General features: G+C 43.3%; 1 protein-coding gene and 1 pseudogene across 2 annotated transcripts; both read left to right on the top strand.

Annotated features, from left to right (window-relative positions):
* The first annotated feature begins 1,015 nt into the window (after window positions 1-1,015).
* LOC311054874 (actin, cytoplasmic 1-like) lies at window positions 1,016-17,126 on the top strand (annotated as a pseudogene). Its single transcript has 6 exons — window positions 1,016-1,058; window positions 2,122-2,339; window positions 8,305-8,534; window positions 10,077-10,308; window positions 13,860-14,040; window positions 17,031-17,126. The product of its transcript is annotated as an actin, cytoplasmic 1-like (transcript).
* Window positions 17,127-17,241: 115 nt separating this feature from the next.
* Window positions 17,242-25,294, top strand: LOC311054873 (uncharacterized protein; the record flags this gene model as incomplete). The annotated part of the gene is made up of 5 exons (XM_084070870.1): window positions 17,242-17,401; window positions 19,086-19,222; window positions 21,778-21,848; window positions 23,584-23,751; window positions 25,043-25,294. The coding sequence occupies 5 exons, from the start codon at window positions 17,242-17,244 to the stop codon at window positions 25,155-25,157; spliced, it is 651 nt and encodes a 216-aa protein (XP_083926996.1). The 3' UTR covers window positions 25,158-25,294.
* Between the last annotated feature and the right edge of the window lie 228 nt (window positions 25,295-25,522).

Here is a 25,522-nt window from a genome sequence, read left to right as displayed (position 1 = left end):
GATGTAGATCGGCTATTTTCACCATTTTAAAATGTTTTTCAAAATAGTAAAAGCGGCCTCAAAAGTTTGGGCATCAGGGGGAAGGTAGAGAGGGCATCAAAACACTGCCTGTATCTCTCTAGACCAGAGTCCTCAACAGGGGGTCCTTCAACAGGGGGTCCTTCAACAGGGGGTCCGCGAACTACTGCAGCATCACTTGCAGACAAGCCATCATGTTGATATAATGTTAACATAATGTAAAAAATAATAATCTTAAAACACAATGTTTGAACTTGGAGGCACTTAAAAAGTCTGTGGAATCCTGACAAGCTAACGTCAACACACTGTAGCGGGGGTCCCTGCTTCATCCCTCTCTCAGCTAAGGGGTCCCTGCTTCATCCCTCTCTCAGCTAAGGGGTCCCTGCTTCATCCCTCTCTCAGCTAAGGGGTCCCTGCTTCATCCCTCTCTCAGCTAAGGGGTCCCTGCTTCATCCCTCTCTCAGCTAAGGGGTCCCTGCTTCATACCTCTCTCAGCTAAGGGGTCCCTGCTTCATCTCTCTCTCTCTCAGCTATGGGGTCCCTGCTTCATCTCTCTCTCTCTCAGCTAAGGGGTCCCTGCTTCATCTCTCTCTCTCAGCTATGGGGTCCCTGCTTCATCCCTCTCTCAGCTAAGGGGTCCCTGCTTCATCCCTCTCTCAGCTAAGGGGTCCCTGCTTCATCCCTCTCTCAGCTAAGGGGTCCCTGCTTCATGTCTCTCTCTCTCTCTCTCAGCTAAGGGGTCCCTGCTTCATCCCTCTCTCAGCTAAGGGGTCCCTGCTTCATCCCTCTCTCAGCTAAGGGGTCCCTGCTTCATACCTCTCTCAGCTAAGGGGTCCCTGGGCATACAGGTCTGTAACTCTGGGTAAGAGTTTTTAAAACAAGAGATGAGAGACATAGAACCAGTGTGATATACTATGAGAGTTATGACACTAGCACAGACTCCCATTGTAAAAATGGAATGAGGAAATGCTCTCTCTGTCTCAATGAGGAAGTTCCAATGTTTGGAACTACAGCCCATACAGGCAGCGTCCCGCTTTGTGGTGAGATGATCAGACGAGGACAGAAGCAGACCCATAGAGAGAGAGAGAGAGAGCATTTCTGCATTCCATTCTTACAAATGAAGTCTATGATAGTGTGGTCACTCTCATAGTAGATCACACTGACATGAACGAACAAGACAAGGAGAGATGGAGGGGTTAAATAATTCACATGGAAAACAACAGTCTGGTCCAGTGGGTCTCAAAGTGGTCCAGGGAGGGGGAACCAAATGGACCCTTACAGGTCTGTAACTCTGAGAGTGTACACATGCAACCAAATGGAGCCTTTTAGTGTGTGTGTGTGTGTGTGTGTGTGTGTGTGTGTGTGTGTGTGTGTGTGTGTGTGTGTGTGTGTGTGTGTGTGTGTGTACAGTACGTGTGCTATACTAAACCATTGGTTCTCAAAGTGGGGTCCTTGTGTGTGTGTGTGTGTGTGTGTGTGTGTGGGGGGGGGGGGGGGGGGGGGTGTTCCAAGGGGGTCCAAAGCAAAATGTGTTAATGGAGCAAAAAATAGCAGATCTACAAAAAACGGTATGACCCATATTTACAAGCACCTTTACAGAAAAACAAACCTGAAGTGGCTCATAGTAAGCGGACAGACATGGCAACCCTGGATGTCGACCTTGATGGTCGTGACAGATTCTCTTACCTTTTGAACAGATCTGTGCTGCATCGTGGTGGTTCCTGGGGGTCCACGGGGGTCCACGGGGGTCCATCCATCCACACACACACACTCCTTCCAGTCTGATGTGAATCCATCCAGATGATAGAAACCATCTTGTAGGTAAATCCACAGTTTGTAAATCCAACAGATTCTGTCATTAAAAACACACTTTATCCCCAACAAAACCAACGTGATGCTGCTGTCTGACACCATGTACCATCACCCTCTACACACTGAATGAACACATCACTGTCTCACTGTCTCTCTCTCTATGTCTCTCTCTCTCTCTCTCTCTCTCTCTCTCTCTCTCTCTCTCTCTCTCTCTCTCTCTCTCTCCTCTCTCTCTCTCTCTCTCTCTCTCTCTCTGCCTCTGTGTCTCTCTACCATGCTGTGGTGTAACAGGATCAGGTGTGTTTAGCGGTGGGCAGCAGTTCAGTACAAAGAGTGTGATTGTCCATGGTGGTGGGAGGAGGCCGGCTGCCCTCAAATACCGGATACCCCCCACCCACCCCCCCTCTCTGATGGGCCTTTCACTGACAAACTGGGGTCTTTATTTTGGGGGAGTGGGCTTTCAGTCTAGTGTGGAGGACAGCATGGAGGACAGGGGAAGCAGTGTTTCAGTCAGTGGTGGGAAGAGTATGTATGCCTTATATAGAAATCTTCTAATGGGGACGGCAGTGGCTCAGGGGGTAGAGTGAACTGGAAACGGCAAGGTTCCCAGTTCCATCCCGGGCTGGGGGGGGTGCTGGGGGCTCCCCCAGAGTTAGTGTAGAAGTGTCCTTGAGCAAGACACTGAACCCCTAAATGCTCCTGATGAGCAGGTTGGTGCCTTGCATGGTTTGTAATGAATGTATGTAATGCACAATCTATGTGAAGCGCATTGTTTGTTGTGGCAGCTCAGGGGGAATGGAGGCAGGCCTGACAATAATAGGCCTTTGTTGATTTGTTTCTCAAATCTGATCTGTAGGACTGACTGTTCACACTGTTATTTGCAAGTGAATCAGATCAAATGTGGTTATTAAAAAAATAGCCGATCTATAAGTTCACAACGCGTCGCATTCTGAACCTGTATGTCGTCTTATTTTCAGCACGGGACACCGTTGTACAACAAAGTATAAATCCTGCTTCAGTGTCAGAATGTCCTGACTGACTGAGACACATCTTGTTGCCTCTGTTGTCCTTCTGAACAAAGAGAACTGCCAGTGGGGAGTTGGGGGGCTTTGTTAAGGGTTCCTTAGTTGATTTGCTGCCATATGGGTGAGTCCTGGTTCAAAGCACCGATTGGCTGTGTAACAGAGTTAAAAGTTAATTTAGAATTTGTCCACTATTGAGCAGCACCAGCCAATATTTGTTGGTTCAAACTAATGTTTATACTGTAGTACATTGGTTCTCAAAGTGGGGTCCGGGGACCCCCAGGGGTACTTGAGGGGGTTCCAGGGGGTCCCCAGCTAAATGATGGATAGGAACCAAATGGACCCTTATGGGTCTGTAACTCTGAAAGCGTACAAATGGAACCAAATGGACCCTAATGGGTCCATTTGGTTCCATTTGTACACTCTCAGAGTTAAATTAACATTGATTTTACAATATACATTGGGGTCCCAGAGATAAGAGATGCCATTAAATGGGGTCCGCAGCCTAATGCATGTCAAACTGGGGGTCCTTGAAATTAAAATGGTTGAGAATCACTGCTAGAGCCGAAAAAATCTTCTCTTATGGGGGACCCTGGCTTATCTTTTCAAATGGGGGTCCGCGGGCTAATACGTGTCAATTTGGGGGTCCTTGGCATGAAAAAGTTTGAGAACCACTGCTGTAGTATTCTGGTGCACTGCATATCGCACTGTATGTCCTAGTGGTGTTGCCGTAGCTGCCTCAGTGGATTTCCTACTCTGCTGAGGGTAAACGGTGCTCTTAAAACACACTGATGTTATTTTATCATTTTGCTATGAAAGATAATTAATTTCAGCTGTAAGTTGAAGCACAGTGAGCTTAATTATTTTATGACGTTGGGTCATTATGAGAATATCTATCTGAGTGAAATTAACCTTTTTTTTTTAAATAAAGTCTTGTTTCATCACGTTGGGACTAGTGATGACGTCATTCAATGTTGTTCTTTTTCCGTGAAAATGAAATGAATGTATACTTTTTGTTCTGTGTTGCACACAGAACGTCTGATGATATGCAGTGCCCATCTAAAGACACATATTGTGTTATTTGTCTGTTTTCTACAGCAGTGGTTTTCAACCTTTTTTGCGTCAAGGACCCCCAAATTGACACACGTTAGCCCACGGACCCCCCATTTGAAAAGATATGCTAGGGACCCCCAATAAGAGACGATTTTTACGACTCTAGCAGTGATTCTCAACCATTTTAATTTCAAGGGCCCCCAGTTTAACATGCATTAGGGCTACAGACCCCCATTTAATGGCATTTCTATCTCTGGGACGCCAACTTTTATTATAAAATCAATGTTAATTTAACTCTGAGAGTGTACAAATGGAACCAAATGGACCCGTCCATTTGTTACACTCTCAGAGTTACAGACCCAAAAGGGTCCATTTGGTTCCTATCTATCATTTAGCTGGGGACCCCCTGGAACTCCCTCAAGGACCACTGGTGGTCCCCGGACCTCTGGTTGAAAACCACTGTTCTACAGAATAAACTGTCAAACGTGGTTCCTGCTCTCATCATTTTCTACCAAGTGGTATCCGTTACAGCTCACTTCTACCACCCCACCTAGCTCCAGTTGGGGGCGCTGTGCGTCTGGCTGTCCTTAAGATAAATTAATTCTAGTTTAATCTTAGACTGGAATAGACCTTTTCAATTAAACAAATTAAGGCTGTGTTTCATTCATTCAAGTCAAAGTAAACAGAGTGGGTGCTGCTATCGTGCATGTTTATTTAATTAGTATCATTGGTGACACCTGTACAGGGTGTAACATTACACAACTATTTATGTTAATATTCAGGCTGAAGAGAAGTGCTGAGGACACATCTTTTAGTCACACAGAGGAATGTCAGTCCTCAGAAATATAACAGTGTGTAGAATCTGTATTTAAACTGCCCCAACATCCAGATTATCATAAATATCATAACAATGTGTATTTATCCTTATATAATCTGTGTTTAAACTGCCCCAACATCCAGATTATCATAAATATAGTTACAATGTGTATTTATCCTTATATAATCTGTATTTAAGCTGCCCCAACATCCAGATTATCATAAATATCATAACAATGTGTATTTATCCTTATATAATCTGTATTTAAACTGCCCCAACATCCAGATTATCATAAATATAGTTACAATGTGTATTTATCCTTATATAATCTGTATTTAAGATGCCCCAACATCCAGATTATCATAAATATAGTTACAATGTGTATTTATCCTTATATAATCTGTATTTAAGCTGCCCCAACATCCAGATTATCATAAATATCATAACAATGTGTATGTATTCTTGTAGAATCTGTATTTAAGCTGCCCCAACATCCAGATTATCATAAATATCATTACAGTGTGTATGTATTCTTGTAGAATCTGTATTTAAGCTGCCCCAACATCCAGATTATCATAAATATAGTTACAATGTGTATTTATCCTTATATAATCTGTATTTAAGCTGCCCCAACATCCAGATTATCATAAATATCATTACAGTGTGTATGTATTCTTGTAGAATCTGTATTTAAGCTGCCCCAACATCCAGATTATCATAAATATAGTTACAATGTGTATTTATCCTTATATAATCTGTATTTAAGCTGCCCCAACATCCAGATTATCATAAATATCATAACAATGTGTATGTATTCTTGTAGAATCTGTATTTAAGCTGCCCCAACCCCAACATCCAGATCGATGTCAGACTCCCGTTGCCTTCCAAGACAACAGGACCCTGTCCACCTTTTCTTCTTCCATTTTCTTCACTTTTCCTTTTCCCTTTCTATTCTTTACTCTCATTTTCTCATTATAATATTTCCCATTATTATATTACATAATTATTGTCATATTATTGTCATCTCTTGTATTGAAACAATCTCCTAAAATGCATATTATTAGTATAAACTCATTCATTCTCTCACAGAGGAAATGTTACATTTCCACACGTACATATGTTTGGTACTTGTTTTTGATAATATCAACATTTTAATTAAGAATATAATAACCACACTTTGCGTCTATATATAAATTATATATATATATATATATGTTTTTGAGATATGTGAAATTAATGTCATTATTGATTCATGTTATGCAAAAGAAAGTGGAAGGCAGACAGTCCACCCATCCGTCCATCTATCTGTCCTTTACTCAGTTACACACCTCCTCCACCAGGTGGCGGAAGGCAACAGTGCCTGGATCCTTTCTTTGCTGCTGCTCGTGCTTGTGAAACGTTGACCCGGAAGTAAATGCGTGTTGTTTATTTTCAGCGTGATGGCGGATTTCGGAGCTTTACACCATAGATATATATACTATGCTTTACACCGTTATATAAATATAACAGAGAGCTTTACGTTCCGTTCTATGTTTGATGTGTTTTTGATGACGTTAAGGCCTGGATTTGGACGTCTCTCTCCCGGCCCGCGTTGCCAGACTGTGGGAGAGAAACGAGCGACCCGGTTTGTGGAAACAAAGCCCAAAAGAAGCGACTGTATGGATTATATGGGCCACGCGAGTCCCAACGGATGGTCTGTTTGTGCTGGTTTGGGACCCAATAACGTTTAGATTTGATGTTTTATGTGCTTTTGATCAGTGGTTCTCAAACTTTTTCATGTCAAGGACCCCCAAATGGACACTTATCAGCCCGCGGACCCCCATTTGAAAAGATAAGCCAGGGACCCCCATAAGAGAAGATTTATACGGCTTTCTAGCAGTGATTCTCAACCATTTTAACGTCAAGGACCCCTAGTTTGACATGCATTAGAGGCTACGGACCCCCATTTAATGGCATTTATACCTCTGGGACCCAAATTTATATTATAAAATCAATGTTAATTTAACTCTGAGAGTGTACAAATGTAACCAAATGGACCCGTTAGGGTCCATTTGGTTCCATTTGTACACTCTCAGAGTTACAGAACCATAAGGGTCCATTTGGTTCCTATCCATCATTTAGTTGGGGACCCCCTGGAACCGCCTCAAGTACCCCTGGGGGTCCCCGTACCCCACTTTGAGAACCAATGCTTTTGATGACATCAAGCCGTGGATTTGTTTTACATCAGCGTCGCAGCCTCCCTACGGCCAGTTTAAATATATTTAATGGAACCAAATGGACCCCTGAGGGTCCATTTGGTTCCATTTGTACACTCTTGAGAGATAGGATTTTATAATATAGATTGAGGTCCCAGAGATGGAAAATGTTATCAAATGGGGGTCTAATGCATATCAAACTGGGGGGTCCTTGAAATTAAAAGGTTTGAGAACCACTGACAGGGGATACTGTGTTCCTATTTGAGCTATGTATGCAAATATTCCAAAACGTTCACTTCATGTTTTTAAATAGCCGATCTAAAAGCTTGTATTGATTGATTGATTGATTGAAATTTTTATTAGGCAAAATAATGTAAAACAACACAGTTACATTTATAATGCTTTTGTCTAAAAGGTCCGGCCAAAAAAGTCCTTGCGGGCTTGTTTCCATTGTGGTCCTTGAAATAATTTCATAGACATATATAGTAGCAACCAAACAGTTCAAAAATCAACATAAGAATACAGAGGGAAAAAAAAAATACCATTATGTACAAAAAAGGCATGAGAAAATAATGAAATATATACAAAAAAAACATTAGCAAAATAAAATAAAAAGTATGTACAAAAAAAGGGGGAGGGGGGGGGTCGTCTGTCTACAGGGAAACTGGTACTAGCTCTCTTTAGGCCCTTGTAGATTGGCTATTTTCAAATGGCTGATGTATATAGGGTCTTGCTGATTTTGATGTTGCAGGCCTATTGGCTTTGGACTGACAGAGGCAGAAAGCTGTTCAATTATGTGTTTTTAATGATGTACATTTAATTATGTGTAGCCATTTATGTATAGTCTACAGGATTGTGGATGTTGTGTGTGCATTATGCTCCCAACTAGTGTAATAGAGTTGAGGTTTTGGACAGAGAGAGACTCAAAAGCTGTTTATGTGAATAAAATGTTCATCCAATACCGTGTGTGCTATTACAGTAGTTCTCAAACGTTTTCATGTGAAGGACCCCCAAATTAATATGCATTTGACTATAGGGTTTATTGATGATTTTGATGTTATAATAACACATTTTTCTGGAGACCCCCGGGAACCCCCTTAAGGACCCCTGGGGGTCCCCTGACTGACCACAGGCCTTTTTAATATTTTCTGTATCCACATGCAAGTAGGGACATGGTGGTGTCACAAAGCAAACAAGCACTGGTAGTTAGTACTTCTAGCTTATGCTGATTTCAGGGTGCAAGTCCCTGCAGTGCTGCACCCTGCTGACTGTCTCACCTTTGTCCTGTGTGTTAAATTAGCCAATCTACAAGCTTCGCATGTTAAGTACATTGGTTTTCAGGATTCAAAAATGTTTGTTAACCTTTGTGTTTCTTCTTCCTCTCCAGGGTGTGATGGTGGGCATGGGCCAGAAGGACAGCTACGTGGAGCGACGAGGCCCAGAGCAAGAGAGGCATCCTGACCCTGAAGTACCCCATGGAGCACGGCATCGTCACCAACTGGGACGACATGGAGAAGATCTGGCATCACACCTTCTACAACGAGCCGCGTGTGGCCCCCGAGGAGCACCCCGTCCTGCTCACTGAGGCCCCCCCTCAACAGGGAGAAGATGACCCAGGTAAGAAAACAAAAACTGGGGACTTGCAGGAAGATGTGGGCCTGGGGTTGTGAACGAAAATGTTTCGAAACCCGACATTTAGAAAAAACAATAACCGACTTAGTCTGGCTCATGTAGTTTAATTAAATAGCTGCAGGGTTGAATTTTTTATATCAATGAATCGACATTAACATGATTTCATTTGTAAATAATCAAATCAATTAGTCTGACTATTTCACCCTGTGTTATGCTTTGTTGTACACGGGTGGCGTACAAAAATGGCAGATCTACAAGCTCACAACACGATGCATTGTGAGCTTGTAGATCGGTTACTTGGTGACAAATATTTTTTTAAAGTAGCAGAAATGGCTGCTCTACAAGCTTGCAACGCAAGTTGTAAGCTTGTAGATCGGCTATTTTTGGAAAATGTTTGAAAGTGCAAAATCTTTCAGTATGTACATGATTATGACAATTATGCAAAAATAAAAATAATATGACTATCAAATACTTGCACTTGTCGCAGGCCTAGTCTAGTTCCTCAACCTGTCCTCTTTTCCTCCTGCTTGCCACTCTCTAGGTCTCCTCTTTCCTCAGCTGATCTTTTCTTCTTTAATGGAAGCTTCAGGTTTACTTAGACTGTAGTAAAGGATTGGTTGGAGCATGGGCAGATATGGGTCATGTTTGATAAGCCACTCGCTTAGATGTTGCTTGGTAACTAACTGCACCAGCGTTGTGTAACAAGGGTTGTAGTAGTGGGGAGAGAATTGATGTGAAACTACTGAGATCAGTTAAATATGAACCAAGGGTACTTTACTGTAATGTTCTGGCATGACGTGTGTTCTAAACCGCGAACGAGCTAAAAGTTCTGTGATTGTGACCTGTTACTAGCAGTGGTTCTCAAAGTGGGGTCCAGGGTCCAAGTCTGAACTTCTTTGCTTTTCTTGATAATGTAGTGATCTTGAGTTATTGAAATTCCTTTAACTTTTTGAAAATCTTTAGAATTGTACTAGACAGAAATGGGATATTACTTTGTGACCCATGAAAAATGTCGTGGCAATATTCATTCTTTGTGATAACAGAAGTGACTCATCATCTAACCCAGTGGTTCTCAAACTTTTTCATGTCAAGGACCCCCAAATTGACACTTATTAGCCCGCGGACCCCCATTTAAAAAGATATGCCAGGGACCCCTATACGAGAAGATTTTTACAGCTCTAGCAGTGATTCTCAACCATTTCAATTTCAAGAACTCCCAGTTTTGACATGCATTAGAGGCTACGGACCCCCATTTAATGGCATTTCTATCTCTAGGACCCCAATTTATTTTGTAAAATCAATGCTAATGTAACTCTGAGAGTGTACAAATGGAACCAAATGGACCCGTTAGGGTCCATTTGGTTCCATTTGTACACTCTCAGAGTTACAGACCCATAAGGGTCCATTTGGTTCCTAATCTATCATTTAGCTGGGGACCCCCTGGAACCGCCTCAAGTACCCCTGGGGGTCCCCGTACCCCACTTTGAGAACCAATGATCTAACCCACCCAACCCTCTCTTCATTCAGATCATGTTGGAGACCTTCAACAGCCCCGCCATGTACGTGGCCATCCAGGCCGCGCTGTCCCTGTACGCCTCTGGTCGTACCACCGGTATCGTCATGGACTCCGGTGACGGCGTGACCCACGCCGTGCCCATCTACGAGGGCTACGCTCTGCCCCATGCCATCCTCAGGTTAGACCTCACAGACTACCTCATGAAGATCCTCACCCAGAGGGGCTACAGCTTCACCACCACAGGTTGGCAAAAACACCTTGGCCCTCATTTATCAACGCAGCGTATAAACCGGCGTATATTTTTCCATATATTCGGCCGTGCACCAACGTCGAAGTCACATTTATCAACGCATCCTACACAGCTGATCCGAGCTTACCCTTGGTCCCAGCGTTGATAAATGTCACGGCTGAAACGAGCGTCATTTAAATAACACGCCCTTAAAAATTCTCAAGACGCCCCGATTTTACGACATGAAGACGAACCAGAATACGACCAAAGACATGAAAAGCCAATAAGAAACGTCCCCCGCTCGCCACACACGCACACGCCTCTCTCACTCGCTCTCTCGCTGTCTCGCTCTCTCTCACACACACACGCACACGCACACGCACACACACACACACACACACACACACACACACACACACACACACACACACACACACACACACACACACACACACCCGCCCGCCCAACTTTGTCTTTCATGTAGCGTAGCGGTACATGAGACTCGGGCGGAATGCAGTGATTCCGTGCCGCCACGTTAATATTGGAGCGTCGGGTTTATATCCTTAACCCAGCCAGGTTTTGTAGCCTACATAACTCTCTATGACATAACTCCATAACATAGGACAAGCTACTGTAAGTTTGTAGACCTCCTCACTGTCAGTGAAAATTTGGTCGGGGCTCCCGAAAATTCTCTCGTAGAAGCGCTGCTGCGCTGAAAATAGCAGATCTACAAGCTCACAACGCGTCGCGCTGCAACCTGTTGTGAGCTTGTAGATCTGCTATTTTCAAATAGCCAATGCAGCCATGCCACAACATCCTTCAACCATTGAGGAGCAGTGGAGCCTGTTCTCGCATGCCATCACTGAGACTGCAGAGGCAGTTTTAGGCAGAAGGAGGGGTACCAACAAAGAAAGATGGATAACAGACCACACATGGAAGTTGATCGATGAACGGAAGGTGGCCAAGATAAAAAGAGAACAGAAAAGGAGGCTCCGGAGTTGGAGGATGGAAGACGAGGAGTACAGGCGTCTGGACAGGGAAGTGAAGAAGAGCTGCAGAAATGATAAAAGGCGGTGGCTAGAGGAGAAAGCAAGAGAGGCACAGGAGGCAGCGGAGAAGAACAATACAAAAACGCTGTACAGGATCGTGCGGGAGCTAACCAGCTCCAAGAGCAGCTCCGGTGTGCCAATCAGGAGCAAGGATGGCAGGGCACTCCTGACCGATGAAGAGCAGGAGGCAAGGTGGGTGGAGCACTTCAGGGAGGTTCTCAATCAGCCAATACCTTCCATGCTCTTCAATTTCGATCACGAAACACCGGCTCCAACTCTGAACGTTACTTCAGGAGAGATATCCGGGACTGAGGTTGTCCGAGCAATCAAGAGCCTCAAAAACAATAAGGCACCGGGACTCGATGAGGTAGCCGCCGAGTTGTTGAAGCACGGCCAGGATGTAGTTGTGGAGAGCCTCACTAGCCTGTTCAACATGATTTGGCATGCTGAAGAAGTTCCAGCCGACTGGAGACGTGGCGTCATTGTGACGCTGCCCAAGAAGGGAAACCTCGCGGACTGCAACAACTGGCGGGGCATCACACTGCTGTCTATCCCTGGCAAGGTATTCTGCAGTGTATTGCTCCAACGCCTTAAAGAGGAGGTGGACAACATCTTAAGGGAAGAGCAGGCTGGCTTCAGGAAGGGAAGGTCCTGCTCCGAACAGATCTTTACTCTTCGCAACATCATCGAGCAGTGCCAAGAGCTTCAGACACCCCTCATGATTAATTACATCGATTTCAAAAAAGCTTTTGACAGCATCCACCGGGAATCACTGTGGCAGATCGTCCAGCTGTACGGTGTACCACCCAAGTACGTCAACATCTTCAGGTCCCTGTACCACAACTCCACTTGCAGAGTCAAAACCAACTATGGCACAACCGATGACTTCGACATCTTGACCGGTGTAAGACAGGGTTGCATTCTGTCACCACTGCTCTTCATCATTACAATCGACTTTGTGATGAGGAAGTCTGTCACCGGGGAAAACTTCGGTATCAAGTGGGGAGGGGGCAGATTGGCCGATCTGGACTTTGCGGACGACTTGGCGCTGTTAAGTCATACCCAGCCTGCACTCCAAGAGTTGACCAACAGTCTCCATGAGCACGGAGATAAGGTCGGTTTACGGATAAGCCAAGAAAAGACTAAGGCCATGACCATTGGACAATACCAACACCTTCCACCACTCACTATAGGCCTACATGACATAGAGTATGTTGACAACTTCACGTATCTTGGAAGTAACATCTCAAACACAGGAGACGTGGAGAAAGACGTCAATAACCGAGTTGGAAAAGCTGCTGGAGTGTTTCAACGGCTCCGCAACATCTGGTCGTCTAAAACCATCTCTACGGCCACCAAGCTACGCCTCTACATGTCAGTGGTCATCCCAACAGCGACCTACGCCTGTGAGACATGGATGAAGACAGCCAACACCACCAACAAGTTGGATGTCTTCCACCGACGATGCCTCAGATCCATCCTGAGGATCTCATGGAGAGACCACATCACCAATGAGGAGGTGATGAGAAGGGCAGGGGTAGCACCACTGTCTGTCATCGTCGATGAAAGGAGAAGGAGAATGGCTGGACACGTACTCCGACTACCAAGAGAGAGACCGGCAAGTGTGGCAATGGACTGGATGCCAGAAGGTGGAAAGAGGAAAAGAGGGAGGCCAAAGAAGACTTGGAGACAGACAGCTAAGGAAGACCTAAGCGAGATGGGTGTCAGCTGGCACGGAGCAAGAAGAGTCGCCAGAGACCGGAGTAAATGGAGAGGACTCGTCGCCCAATGTTCCAATAGGAACGGGAGGAACTAAGTCTAAGTCTAAGTAAATGCAGCCATGCAGATCTGCAAGCTTAACCGAATGACTGTTAAAGCAGTTTGTTTAAATTACTATATAAAATGTTATATTTTCACAGGGATTATTTATTAGTGTAGATATATACATTTAGGAGTGGATTATGTGTCCAGATGCCTCTCAGACAGTCAAACAATGCTGCTCTGCAGGTCTAGGATGGAATAAACGGGAGCAGCCAACGTCAACAACTGGTCTCGACCAGACGTGAGATCTCAGCGTACCGTAGGATAAAGCCCACGTCAGGATATATTGATAAATGCCGAAAATTGCGGTGATTACGCCGTACGCTCATTATTCGGGCTGCACCGCGTTGATAAATGAGGGCCCTTGAAACCAGCCAAACTCCTCAGCCACACATTGAAACCAGCTAGAGAAGGCTTTTAGTGTTATATTGTTGCTAGAGGTGTAAAACCCCTCAACATCCTGTCGGCGGTTTACACCACAAGCAAACTTAAACCACGTAATCCCTTTAGACTTGGTAAACAGGACATGAGCTGACTCTGTACTTTCTACACAAAATCTCTTGGGCAAAAATAGCTATAGATCTGCTATTTTTGTTCCCCCACAATATGCATGCTGGGATTCCAAGTTGTTAAAGAATATGAGTTATATATTGCCTTCTGTTTAACTAATCTCATTCTCCTCTTCTGCCCAACAGCTGAGCGTGAGATCGTGCCTGACATCAAGGAGAAACTGTGCTACGTTGCACTGGACTTTGAGCAGGAAATGGGCACCGCGTCCTCGTCTTCCTCCCTGGAGAAGAGCTACGAGCTGCCCGACGGACAGGTCATCACCATCGGCAACGTGAGGTTCCGTTGCCCAGAGGCCCTCTTCCAGCGGTGAGTCACTCATTTCAGTCATTTGGATTCCATAGCAGCCAGCATGTCTTCTATGGAAGCATGTTGGGCATCGAAAATAGCCGATCTACAAGCTCTCAATGTGTCTTGTAGAAGTCTGATTTCTTTGCCTGGTTGGCAGTATGTAAAACGGCAGGAACAATATTACTAAACATCATAATTGTATTGACTCATTTTAACACTGTTTCACAGTCTCATAATAATAGGGTTTGGCCATACACATTTTCAGTCGTGAGCTTTCATTTTGCTTTAATCTATGTTTACATGAAATGTTATCACTCAATTAGTTGTCACGCTGTCCAGTTAACACATTTGGTTCCAGTTGTACACTCTCTTAGGATTTTATAGTATAGATTGTGGTCCCAGAGATAGAAAATGTTCTCAAATGGGGGTCCGTGGTGTAATGCATATCAAACTGAGGGTCCTTGAAATTAAAACTAAAGGTTTGAGAACCGCTGTGACAGGGGATACTGTGTGTTCCTATTTGAGACAGTTATGTATGCAAATATTCCAAAACGTTCACTTCATTAATGTTTTTAAATAGCCGATCTACAAGCTTGTAGATCGGCTATTTTCAAATGGCTGATGTATATAGGGTCTATGTGGCTTGCTGATTTTGATGTTATAGATATTAACACGTTTTTTCTGGGGACCCTGTACAGTTAATCAGTAAAGTTATTTAACATGACAGTGTGGTGCTAAAGCTGCAGTTGAAATCCAGCTCTTAGAGAACCACTCCCCTGGTGTGTGTTCACATTATTTGAGATATTAAATTATGTGCAGGCCTATTGGCTTTGGACTGACAGAGACAGAAAGCTGTTCAATACATGTTCATCCTGTGTGCAAATAGCCAATCTACAAGCTTGTAGATCGGCTATTTTCAACCAGGTGATGAAAGGTTTAAAGTGGCTAAAATGTGTAACATGGATTATAGGCCAAATGCTACAGCAGAGGAAATGGTGAGAAATGAGTGATTGACTGTTTTAGACAATATGCATCTTGATTCTAACCAAATGACTGAGATATGTATTTATGTCTAGGCTCCTATGCTCTTGTTTTAGTGCACATGATAGAGCAGTGGTTCTCAAACAGAGGGTGTACAAGTGGAACCCATTTGGTTCCATTTTTACACTCTTAGAGTTAGGATTTTAAAGTATAGGTTGCTGTCCCAGAGGTAGAAAATGTTCAAATAGGGGTCCTTGAAATGAAAAGGTTTGAGAACCACTGTGATAGAGCAGTGGTTCTCAAACATTTTCATGCCAAGGCCCCCCAAAATGATATGTATTTGGCCGCGGATCCCCATCTAAAAATGTTTTGTTCCAGGGACCCCCCAGAAGCAAATATTTGAGTTACAAATGTTTGCTTTCAAAAATATATATTCAAAGATTTTCAAAAATGTTCAAGATTTTTCAAAAATAGCAGATCTACAAGCTCATAGCGCGGCACTCGGTGCCGCGCTATGAGCTTGTATATCTGCTATTTTTGAATAGGCAAAGTATAAAAGGTCATAATTATTCTGATGCTATATTTACACATTTTGCTGGGTACCCCCTGGAACCCCCTCAAGTACCCCTGGGGGTCCCCGGACCCCACTTTGAGAACCAATGTGATAGAGGATACTATGCGTTCATATTATTGTCTCCGCCAGGCCGAAAGGCATGGCGAGAGAGTATGTTTTGCATCCTGTGTGTGTGTGTGTGTGTGTGTGTGTGTGTGTGTGTGTGTGTGTGTGTGTGTGTGTGTGTGTGTGTGTGTGTGTGTGTGTGTGTGTGTGTGTGTGTGTGTGTGTGTGGTACCCCAATACATTTTCTCCTCATTGCCTGCACCATCACAACACCCCAACCATAGAGTCACTGTCTCATATTCTGAATGGCTGCCATGTATACAAAGGAATGTATATATTTCCAGACATGACAGGATTGTTGACTTACTGGTTAAGGACATGCTTCTATACATCCCACCTTCTTCTGTTGAAGTTTATACTCACACAAAGGTTTCATCTGACATGTTCATAGTACTATGCAATAACCGAACTGAGATCTTTTCAAATGTGACAGCTACAATACACCAGATGTTGTTGTAGTCGACGAAGAAAGCAGAGAAGTCACCATCTTAGAAGTAGGCTGTACGTTTGACTATAGTCTGGAGGAGACATTCCTTGCCAAGGTTTTAACCCATTGAGACCTGAAGCCGATTCTACATGTCTCCTAAATCTCAACAGTATTCTCAAAAACGTATGTTTCTATATCAGTGGTGCTCAATCCTTTTCATGTCAAGGACCCCCAAAATTATATGTATTTGGCCGCGGACCCCCATCAAAATATTTTGTTCCAGGGACCCCCCAGAAGCAAAGATTTGAGTTAAAGATGTTCGCTTTAAAAATATATATATTCAAAGATTTGCACACATTTTCACGAATTTTCAAAAATAGCAGATCTACAAGCTCGTCGCGCGGCACTCGGTGCCGCGCTATGAGCTTGTATATCTACTATTTTTGAATAGCCCAAAGTGTAAAATAATGCTTTTTAGCTCAAATCTAAAAATGACACAGTTCCAGGTCTTAATGGGTTAAAATACCAACCTCTCAGAAATGAGATTGAACAACTTGGGTACAGGTGCAAACTACCGGTACTTGTGTTTATATTTGGAAGCCTTGGCAACGTCCACAGACAAGTTGTAAGGGGTTTTGCAGATGGCAGGAATTCCAAAGCCAAAAGCTAAAGCATTAGCAAAAATTCTGCTCGATATCTGTGATAAGAGGCAGCCGCCACATATGGAGGAGACGCTGCTTCCTGTATCCATAGACAGATCAGACATGTCAATGAGATTCTGAGCTTGTATGTGCATCTACCACTATTTGTGTTCAAGAATTTCTCTTGTAAAATGTGAACATAAATAAATGTATTACGTGTGTGTGTGTGTGTGTGTGTGTGTGTGTGTGCGTCCGTCCGTCTGTCTGTCTGTGACCACAGCTAATCTCCAGGACCGTTGGCATGACCACAGTGAAGCTGTGCACACACACACACACACACACACACACACACACACACACACACACACACACACACACACACACACACACACACACACACACACACACACACACACACACTCCCTGGATGCCAATTCAGAACCTCTGCCCCCATTTTTGGTGACGATGAAGAAGAGGATGATGATGAAGACATGGAGGACAGTGAGCTGGAGGAGCTGTCCCAGCAGCAGGACCCCCCCCCCCCACAGCAGTGTCCCTGCAACAGGACCCCCCCCACAGCAGGACCCCCTCCACAGCAGCTCCTCTGGCCGACGGACAACACAGGAGCAGAGAGGGTGACGTCAGTCACATGTTACACTAAAAAAAGCATTATTTTACACTTTGGCTATTCAAAAATAGCAGATCTACAAGCTCATAGCGCGGCACTCGGTGCCGCGCTATGAGCTTGTAGATCTGCTATTTTTGAAAAATCGTGAAAATGTGTGCAAATCTTTGAATATTTATATTCTTTTAAAGCGAACATTTTTTTACTCAAATCTTTGCTTCTGCGGGGGGGGGGGGGGGGGACAACATATGTTGAGATGAGGGTCGATGGCCAAATGCATGATTTTGGGTGGTCTTTTGAAATGAAAAAGTTTGAGAACCACTGATTATAGAAACGTTTTGTTTAGGATTCTGTTGGGATTTAGAAGACATTTGTAGAATGGGCTTCAGGTCTTAATGGGTTTCATCCTTGTTGGTGCTTCCAGGCCTTAAAGGGCAAGACCACTTTGGTAGAGGTTTGGGTTGTGTAGTTACCTTGCCTTGATGTAACCCCAAAGGTGGGCAAGAAATCAAAAATAATTGCTCCATTGATTAGAAATTGATAATTCAAAATATGCTCCTCATTGACTTACATTGTACGGTAAAACTGCTCTCAAAGTCACTCTTTTAGCACATGAACCCAAACATAGCTGATTCAGACAATATAGAGCATCACCAAACCCAGTACTGTTTGTTTTTTTAATAGAAATGTCAACTTCCTGTTGATTTTACTATTTGAAAACCTGGATCCGGATCCAGGTTTTCTACTTATTAAAAATGGCAAAATCAACAGGAAGTTGACATTTTTATTTAAAAAATAAACAGTACTGGGTTTGGTGATGTTCTATATTGTCTGAATCAACTTTGTTTGGGTTCATTTATGTACTAAAAGAGTGACTTTGAGAGCTGTTTTACCGTACAATGTAAGTCAATGAGGAGCATATTTTGAATTATCAATTTCTAATCAATGGAGCAATTATTTTTTGATTTCTTGCACACCTTTGGAGTTACATCATGGCAAGGTAACTACACAACCCAAACCTCTACTAAAGTGGTCTTGCCCTTTAAGTGTCTGACTAGTCACTAGGCAGTATTTGCTCTGGCAGATCCGTCAGGTTTCCAGGCAAGATGGCGCCCAGACAGGAACTTACTCTGTGCTCTTCAGACGTTTTGTAGTAAACTAGAGGTGCGGGTCGCTACGCAACCCTTCCGTCTAGTCGCTGGCGCGAGGCTCTCGTGAAGTGGGCTGTAGATGTTTTGGACACGCAAACCAAAAGCGAGAGCAACAGTGTTTCCAGACGCAAACCGAAAACGAAAGCAAACTGAGAGACGGACACATTTCACCCGTTCATCTATCTATGTATTCACACAGGCTCTTGCAGGAGCAGAATGTGCGGCACAGATTGATGAAGCAGCACGCTCAGCCCAGCGAGACGGCGCGCGCTGCGTTCAACCCTCCCAAAGAGTCAGACAGACAGTATTTGGATGGGGGGCGGGGTTGCCGGGGTTGCCATGTCCAGGAGTTGTAATCGTGACGTGGCGTGTAATTGGTTAGGGAAAGTGCGTCGACGCATGCGCAGCGCGGTGTTTTTGCATCAAGCTGGTTGCTTGTTGCTCGCGCGCAATCTGGCAACAGTGATGCAACTTACACACACGCAAACATTCGACTGTGGATTCCAATTGTAAGGTAAATAAAACAAACGACAAACATGTGACACTTTTGTCTTTTTAGCGGAGCTGATGGTGGCCGAGGGCCTGCAGGTGAACACCGTGGAGAACCTGGAGAGTGGTGGACAAGATCATCCTCTCCATCAGGACACCAGAGAAGAAGAGGATCTTTGGCCAAGGGGAACTTCCAGACACTCACAGGTCTCTGCCTCTGTGTCTCTTAGGTTTAACCCATTAAGACCTGGAACTGTGTCATTTTTAGATTTGAGCTAAAAAGCATTATTTTACACTTTGGGCTATTCAAAAATAGCAGATCGTGAAAATGTGTGCAAATCTTTGAATATGTATATTTTTAAAGCGAACATTTTTAACTCAAATCTTTGCTTCTGGGGGGTCTCTGGAACAACATATTTTGTTGGGGGTCCTTGACATGAAAAAGATTGAGCACCACTGATATAGAAACATACGTTTTTCAGAAAACTGTTGAGATTTAGGAGACATGTAGAATCGGCTTCAGGTCTCAATGGGTTAAATTGTGTGAGCGTGTGACGTGTTGTTTACCTTAGGGCCGGTGAATTAATATTTGAATATCGAATATTCCTTGAATATGGGGAAAATATGTATATTCAAATATGAAAATTAATATTCAAATATATAAAAACATTTTTTTTTGACAGGGACAATACAAAAAAAAACAATGTATCATGTTATAAAAACAAACAAAAGATATGTTTTATTGGATCCAAGCACTCAATACATTGTTTTATGTATTGTTTGTCAAAAAAACAAAAGAAAAATATATATATTGTTTTATAATAATAATAATAATAATATTCGAATATATTCGAATATTTGCAATTTTTTAAGACTAATATTCGAATATCATTTATGAGGCAAGTTGACAGCCCTAGTAGATAGATAGATCCATATCAGAGGCGGACTGGGAACACAAGTCAGCCTGAGAATGAATAAAACAGAAGTGATACAGTATGGCAGGGGTATTCAACTAGATTAGGCAGGGGGCCACAACTGTAAAATAATTTGGAGTTGGGGGCCACACAGTGCGCGCACACAATTTGCGCGCGTGCGCGAAATTTTTCGGGTCTAATTCGGGTCTAATTCGGTTCTATTTGACCAATATAAATCAACCTTTTTTCGGGTCTATTTCGGTCTAATTCGGTTCTATTTAAGGTTCTAAGTTAAGTTCCAATGAAAGATGGCCTTTCAAGAACTAATGAAGGATAAATAATTTGTACTGTTTTAACTTTGATAACATAAAAACGAACATATATTTACATAAATAATAATTATGATTTTTTTTTTTTTTTTTGGAATATGGCCAGGGGCCACAAGGAAGCTCCTCGTGGGCCGCACGTGGTCCGCAGGCCGCCAGTTGAATATCTATGCAGTATGGTCACTGTGGAGCTAGCCTCTGAAACCCATGTTTTTTTTTGTTACAAAAGAAAAAAAGCGTCTGGGCGAACCATGCAGGAACCATGGTCTTAGGACCTCGTTATCTCCTAACCCAGTGGTTTTCAACCAGTGGTCCGGGGACCACCAGTGGTCCTTGAGGGGGTTCCAGGGGGTCCCCAGCCAAATTAATAGTTAGGAACCAATTTGACCCCTTATGTGTCTGTAACTCTGAGAGTGTACAAATGGAACCAAATGGACCCTAGCGGGTCCATTTGGTCCGGTTGGGAAAATGCTGTTATTAGGCTATTTTATCATTTAAGCCTATTATTAATATTATTATTTGTATAAAGTAGTTGCCTACAAACAACCATTTAAATATATAAGCATTTAAAGTTTTTATCATGATCTGACTGTGTGGTCTAATTCCCGACAGCCTGCTCTGCTGCTGCTGTGCCCTGCAGTTATAGAATAGCCTATTCGTTGTACGATGGTGTCGTACGTTGAAAATATCAGAGCTACAAGCTCACAGCACGTTGCAACGTGCCGCGTTGTAAGCTTGTATGTGTGCTATTTTTGATACGCCACAACACAGCTGATAGACACAGCTGTGTCTCCTCCTCATCAGCCAGCGTGGTTCGCTCGCGTGTGTTGATAAACAGAACAAGATTTTCCGAGGTGAATCTGAACCAAACCGGACCCAGTTGTCGATAAAGGGACTTGAACGTGTGTGGGTCGTGGATATTATGCAAGCACAGTGACTGTCTGTCTGCAATGGATAAAGTGGTGAAAGTTGGCGACGGTGTTGCGCATGGAAAGGCTCTGTCGCAGCTCGCACCAAAACACCCTCGCCCCCATTTTTCAGGCGGACCAGCGGTTCTTGTATTCTTGTATTTGTTTTACATAAGGGGGGTGGGGGGGGGTGGGGGGTGGGGGGGGGGGGTGGAGGGGACATAGATTGGTGAAGCAATAGGAAGCTCCGCACTGCTCCGGGCGGCTGGGTTTGGATCCGCCCTTCAAGACCATGGATGGGGTTCTTTCAGTCTCTACTGTGGAGCAGAAACCTCTGATCTCCATAATAACCCCCTACTTGATCATACTAGTACAGCGCCACTGAAAAGCATCAAAAACAGCAGATCTACAAGCTCGAAAAGCGGCGCGAAAATTGAATGCATTATTCTATACTTTGTCGTACGATAGTGTCGCACGAAATAGCAAAAATCGCCGATCTACAGCTCACAACCTTTAGCAGTGCGACATGTCGTGAGCTGTTAGATCGGCTATTTTCACAGTTTTTGAAAATAAAAATCATAAATAAACTTTTGTTACTGTATGTTTCTGGTTAGATCACGACTCAGAAACGACATTGCAGACTTGGACCAGCAGGGCGGAGGCTCACGCTACATCTGAGGCTCAGGTAATGCTCTGCAGTTAAAGTGCAGAGTCACAGTGCATCATGTGATGACTGGCTCTTTGACCTTTGGTGTCCATTTAACCACTTAACGGTGTTGATTTTGACCGACATTTTTTAATGTAGTAGTCACAGTCTTTTGAATAAAATTTTAGTCACCTGAAATGTTTTAGTTTTTGTCTAGTTCAGTGGTTCTCAAACTTTTTCATGTCAAGGACCCCCAAATTGACACTTATTAGCCCGCGGACCCCCATTTGAAAAGATATGCCAGGGACCCCAATAAGAGAAGATTTATACGGCTTTCTAGCAGTGATTCTCAACCATTTTAATTTCAAGGACCCCCAGTTTGACATGCATTAGGCTACGGACCCCCATTTAATGGCATTTATACCTCCGGGACTCGAATTTATATTATAAAATCAATGTTGATTTAACTCTGAGAGTGTACAAATGGAACCAAATGGACCCGTTAGGGTCCATTTGGTTCCATTTGCACACTCTCAGAGTTACAGACCCATAAGGGTCCATTTGGTTCCATTTGTACACTCTCAGAGTTACAGAACCATAAGGGTCCATTTGGTCCCTGTCCATCATTTAGCTGGGGACCCCCTGGAACCGCCTCAAGTACCCCTGGGGGTCCCCGTACCCCACTTTGAGAACCAATGGTCTAGTTTATATAAGATCATAGTCGACTAAATCTACAGTTAATTTAGTCGACTAAAATGTATTTTTCCGGTGCCTTAATGGCTGATTTCACACTTGGTTGCATGCTGAAAATAGCCGATCTGCTGCGACGCGTTGTGAGCTTGTAGATCTGCTATTTTCAGAGCGCAACACCCGAGCGCAAACAGCATAAAGCATAAAATGACTTGTCTTAGATCTCTTCTCCACTCGTCCCTCACTAACATTTTAGTCTAATTTTCATTTGTTTGACGAAATTGTCATTGCATTTAGTCTGAGTTTTAGTCGTCATAGCTTAGTTTTCATTTAGTTTTTATTTAGTTTTCGTCAGTGTAAAAAGGTAGTCGACCAACATTTTTTGTCATAGTTTTAGTAGACGAAATCAACACTCCCTAGGATAATATAAACTTTATTTATACAGCACTTTTCACTTCACATACATAAAAACAAACATGAAATATAGGGGCAATTAAATACAAAGGAACGATAGAAAAATGTCAGCTGCAGCTGTGTCGCCTACATCAGTGGTTCTCACTGTATATGGCTGCGGACCCCCATCTGAATATGTTTTGTGCCAGGGACCCCCAGAAGAGAAGATTGGTGTTAAAAAAGAGAGAGCATGTATATCTGCTAGCCAACGTATAAAATATGGATAAAGTGGTTAAAAGATTTGTGACGCTGTATTAACACGTTTTGGTGGGGACCCCCTGGTACACCTCCCCCAAGGACCCCTGGGGGGTCCCCAAACCCCACTTTGAGAACCACCGGCTTATTGTACATCAACGTGTACTATAAAGGTCGCTATTATGCATCCTGTCATGTTTTTAATCTGCTGTTTTCCTTTTTTAAGGTGAATTTGGATGGGTCAGTGTAGATAGACAGGAAACGTGTAGAGAGAGTAGCCAGCTATATAGCCCTATATATATACTGTACTTAGTGTTGCATGAATAATGAACATCGCTGATCTACAAGCTCACAATGCGTCGCGTCGCAATGCGCTGTGGACTTGTAGATCAGCGATTTTTCGAACATTTTTAAAAAGTGTTTTTCTTCCTTATAGGCGAGAGACACTGATGGAGGTGCAGCAGAGGCTGCTGAAGGAGCGGGAACTGAAGATCCGCTCGGCTCTGGAGCGTCTGCGGAGGAAGAGACGTCTGCTGCTGCGCTCTCGCACCGCAAGCACAAAGACTTCCCCATCGTGTCCGTCATGGGCTCTACACCGACCGCGGTGAGACACACCCTCCTCCGGCCGGTGTTGATTTCGTCGACTAAAGCTATGACGAAAACATTTCGGCGACTGCTTTTCTCACCGACGAAAACTAAACACAAACTAAATACAAACTAAATACAAACTAAACACAAACTAAATACAAACTAAATACAAACTAAATACAAACTAAATACAAACTAAATACAAACTAAACACAAACTAAACACAAACTAAATACAAACTAAATACAAACTAAGCTATGATGACTAGAACTATGACTAAATATATTGACAATTTCGTCAACAAATAAAAACTAGACTAAAATGTTAGTGAGGGATCTAGTGGAGAAGAGATCCAGTAGAACTAAAAGACAAGTCATTTTATGTTTGGGTTGCGCTCGGGTGTTGCGCTCTGAAAATAGCAGATCTACAAGCTCACAACGCGTCGCGCTGCGACGCGTTGTGAGCTTGTAGATCGGCTATTTTCAGCATGCAACCAAGTGTAAAATCAGCCATTACGACGCCATCAAAGGCACCGCCAACACACATTTTAGTCGACTAAATCAACTGTAGATTTAGTCGACTATAATCTCATGATATTTAGTCGACTAAAACTAGACAAAAGCTGCAACATTTCAGAAGGACTAAAATATGTCTAAAACTAAAGCATAGCATCAAAAGTAGCAGATCTACAAGCAGCTCCAAACAGATCTGTTACTTTTGATGCTTTTGATTTTGAATCCTGAAAAGTAACAGTTTTGGACGTACGAGGTTTCCACCCGACAGATACGACATATATGTGTGTATGTACAGTATATAACCCATTAAGTGCTATTTTATCATTTGTTGCATAACTGTGTCGTACAAAAAACACATTGGAAATAGGAGATCTACAGCTTGCAGTTATTTATTTTGTAATTATTTTTTCACTTTCTTGATTGATATATGGGTTCAGTTTGAGTTAGGGCCCCCCCCCCCCCCCCCCCCCCATTTGAAATGCACGATGAAATGCACGATTGATTGATCGGCGACATCTCACTCATTACAAGATATTTCACCACCATGTGATCCCAAACCACAACACATACCTTTGTTTTTAACATTGAGTGATTGCAGTTTCTTCCAGGGCTGAAATGCCATGCTGGTTGCCTCAGCCTGTATTGTAACCAAGTGATTCCCAAACGTGTGTGTGTGTGTGTGTGTGTGTGTGTGTGTGTGTGTGTGCGTGTGCGTGTGCGTGTGCGTGTGCGTGTGTGTGTGTGTGTGTGTGTGTGTGTGTGTGTGTGTGTGTGTGTGTCTGTGTTGTGTAGTTGGTTGCAGGAGGTGGATGTTCTGGCAGCAGAAGAAGAAGGCTGGGCCGTGGTCAAGGTGCTGATGGGTGTGGCTGCTTATGGACGCTACAGGAAGCTGTTCCCTCACAGATAGCTATGGACACACCAAGGTTTATGTTTTAGATTGTAATTAAAGTAAATAAAAGATGTGTGTTAATTTTTCTTAATTTACTGCTTTCTATAGTTTTAGCAATTTTCGCCATCTTTTTTACAGTGGGCGGGGGCATTCTGTCCGGTGGCTAAATATGTCTTTTTTTACACAATAACTCGGCGTTTTCTTTATTATTATTTACAGTAGCTCTTCTAGCCCCCAATAACTCACATCTGACCATCAAAGACCACAGGACCTTTTTTATTGTGTAAAAAAAGACATATTTAGCCACCGGACAGAATGCCCCCGCCCACTGTAAAAAATATCATGAAAATTGCTAAAACTATAGAAAGCAGTAAATGAAAAAA

This window comes from Gymnoscopelus microlampas (assembly GCF_963454915.1).
Source record: "Gymnoscopelus microlampas genome assembly, chromosome: 11".
Lineage (NCBI taxonomy): Eukaryota > Metazoa > Chordata > Actinopteri > Myctophiformes > Myctophidae > Gymnoscopelus > Gymnoscopelus microlampas.
Note: the sequence above shows the minus strand (reverse complement) of the source record. Positions and strands in the feature narration are given on the sequence as shown.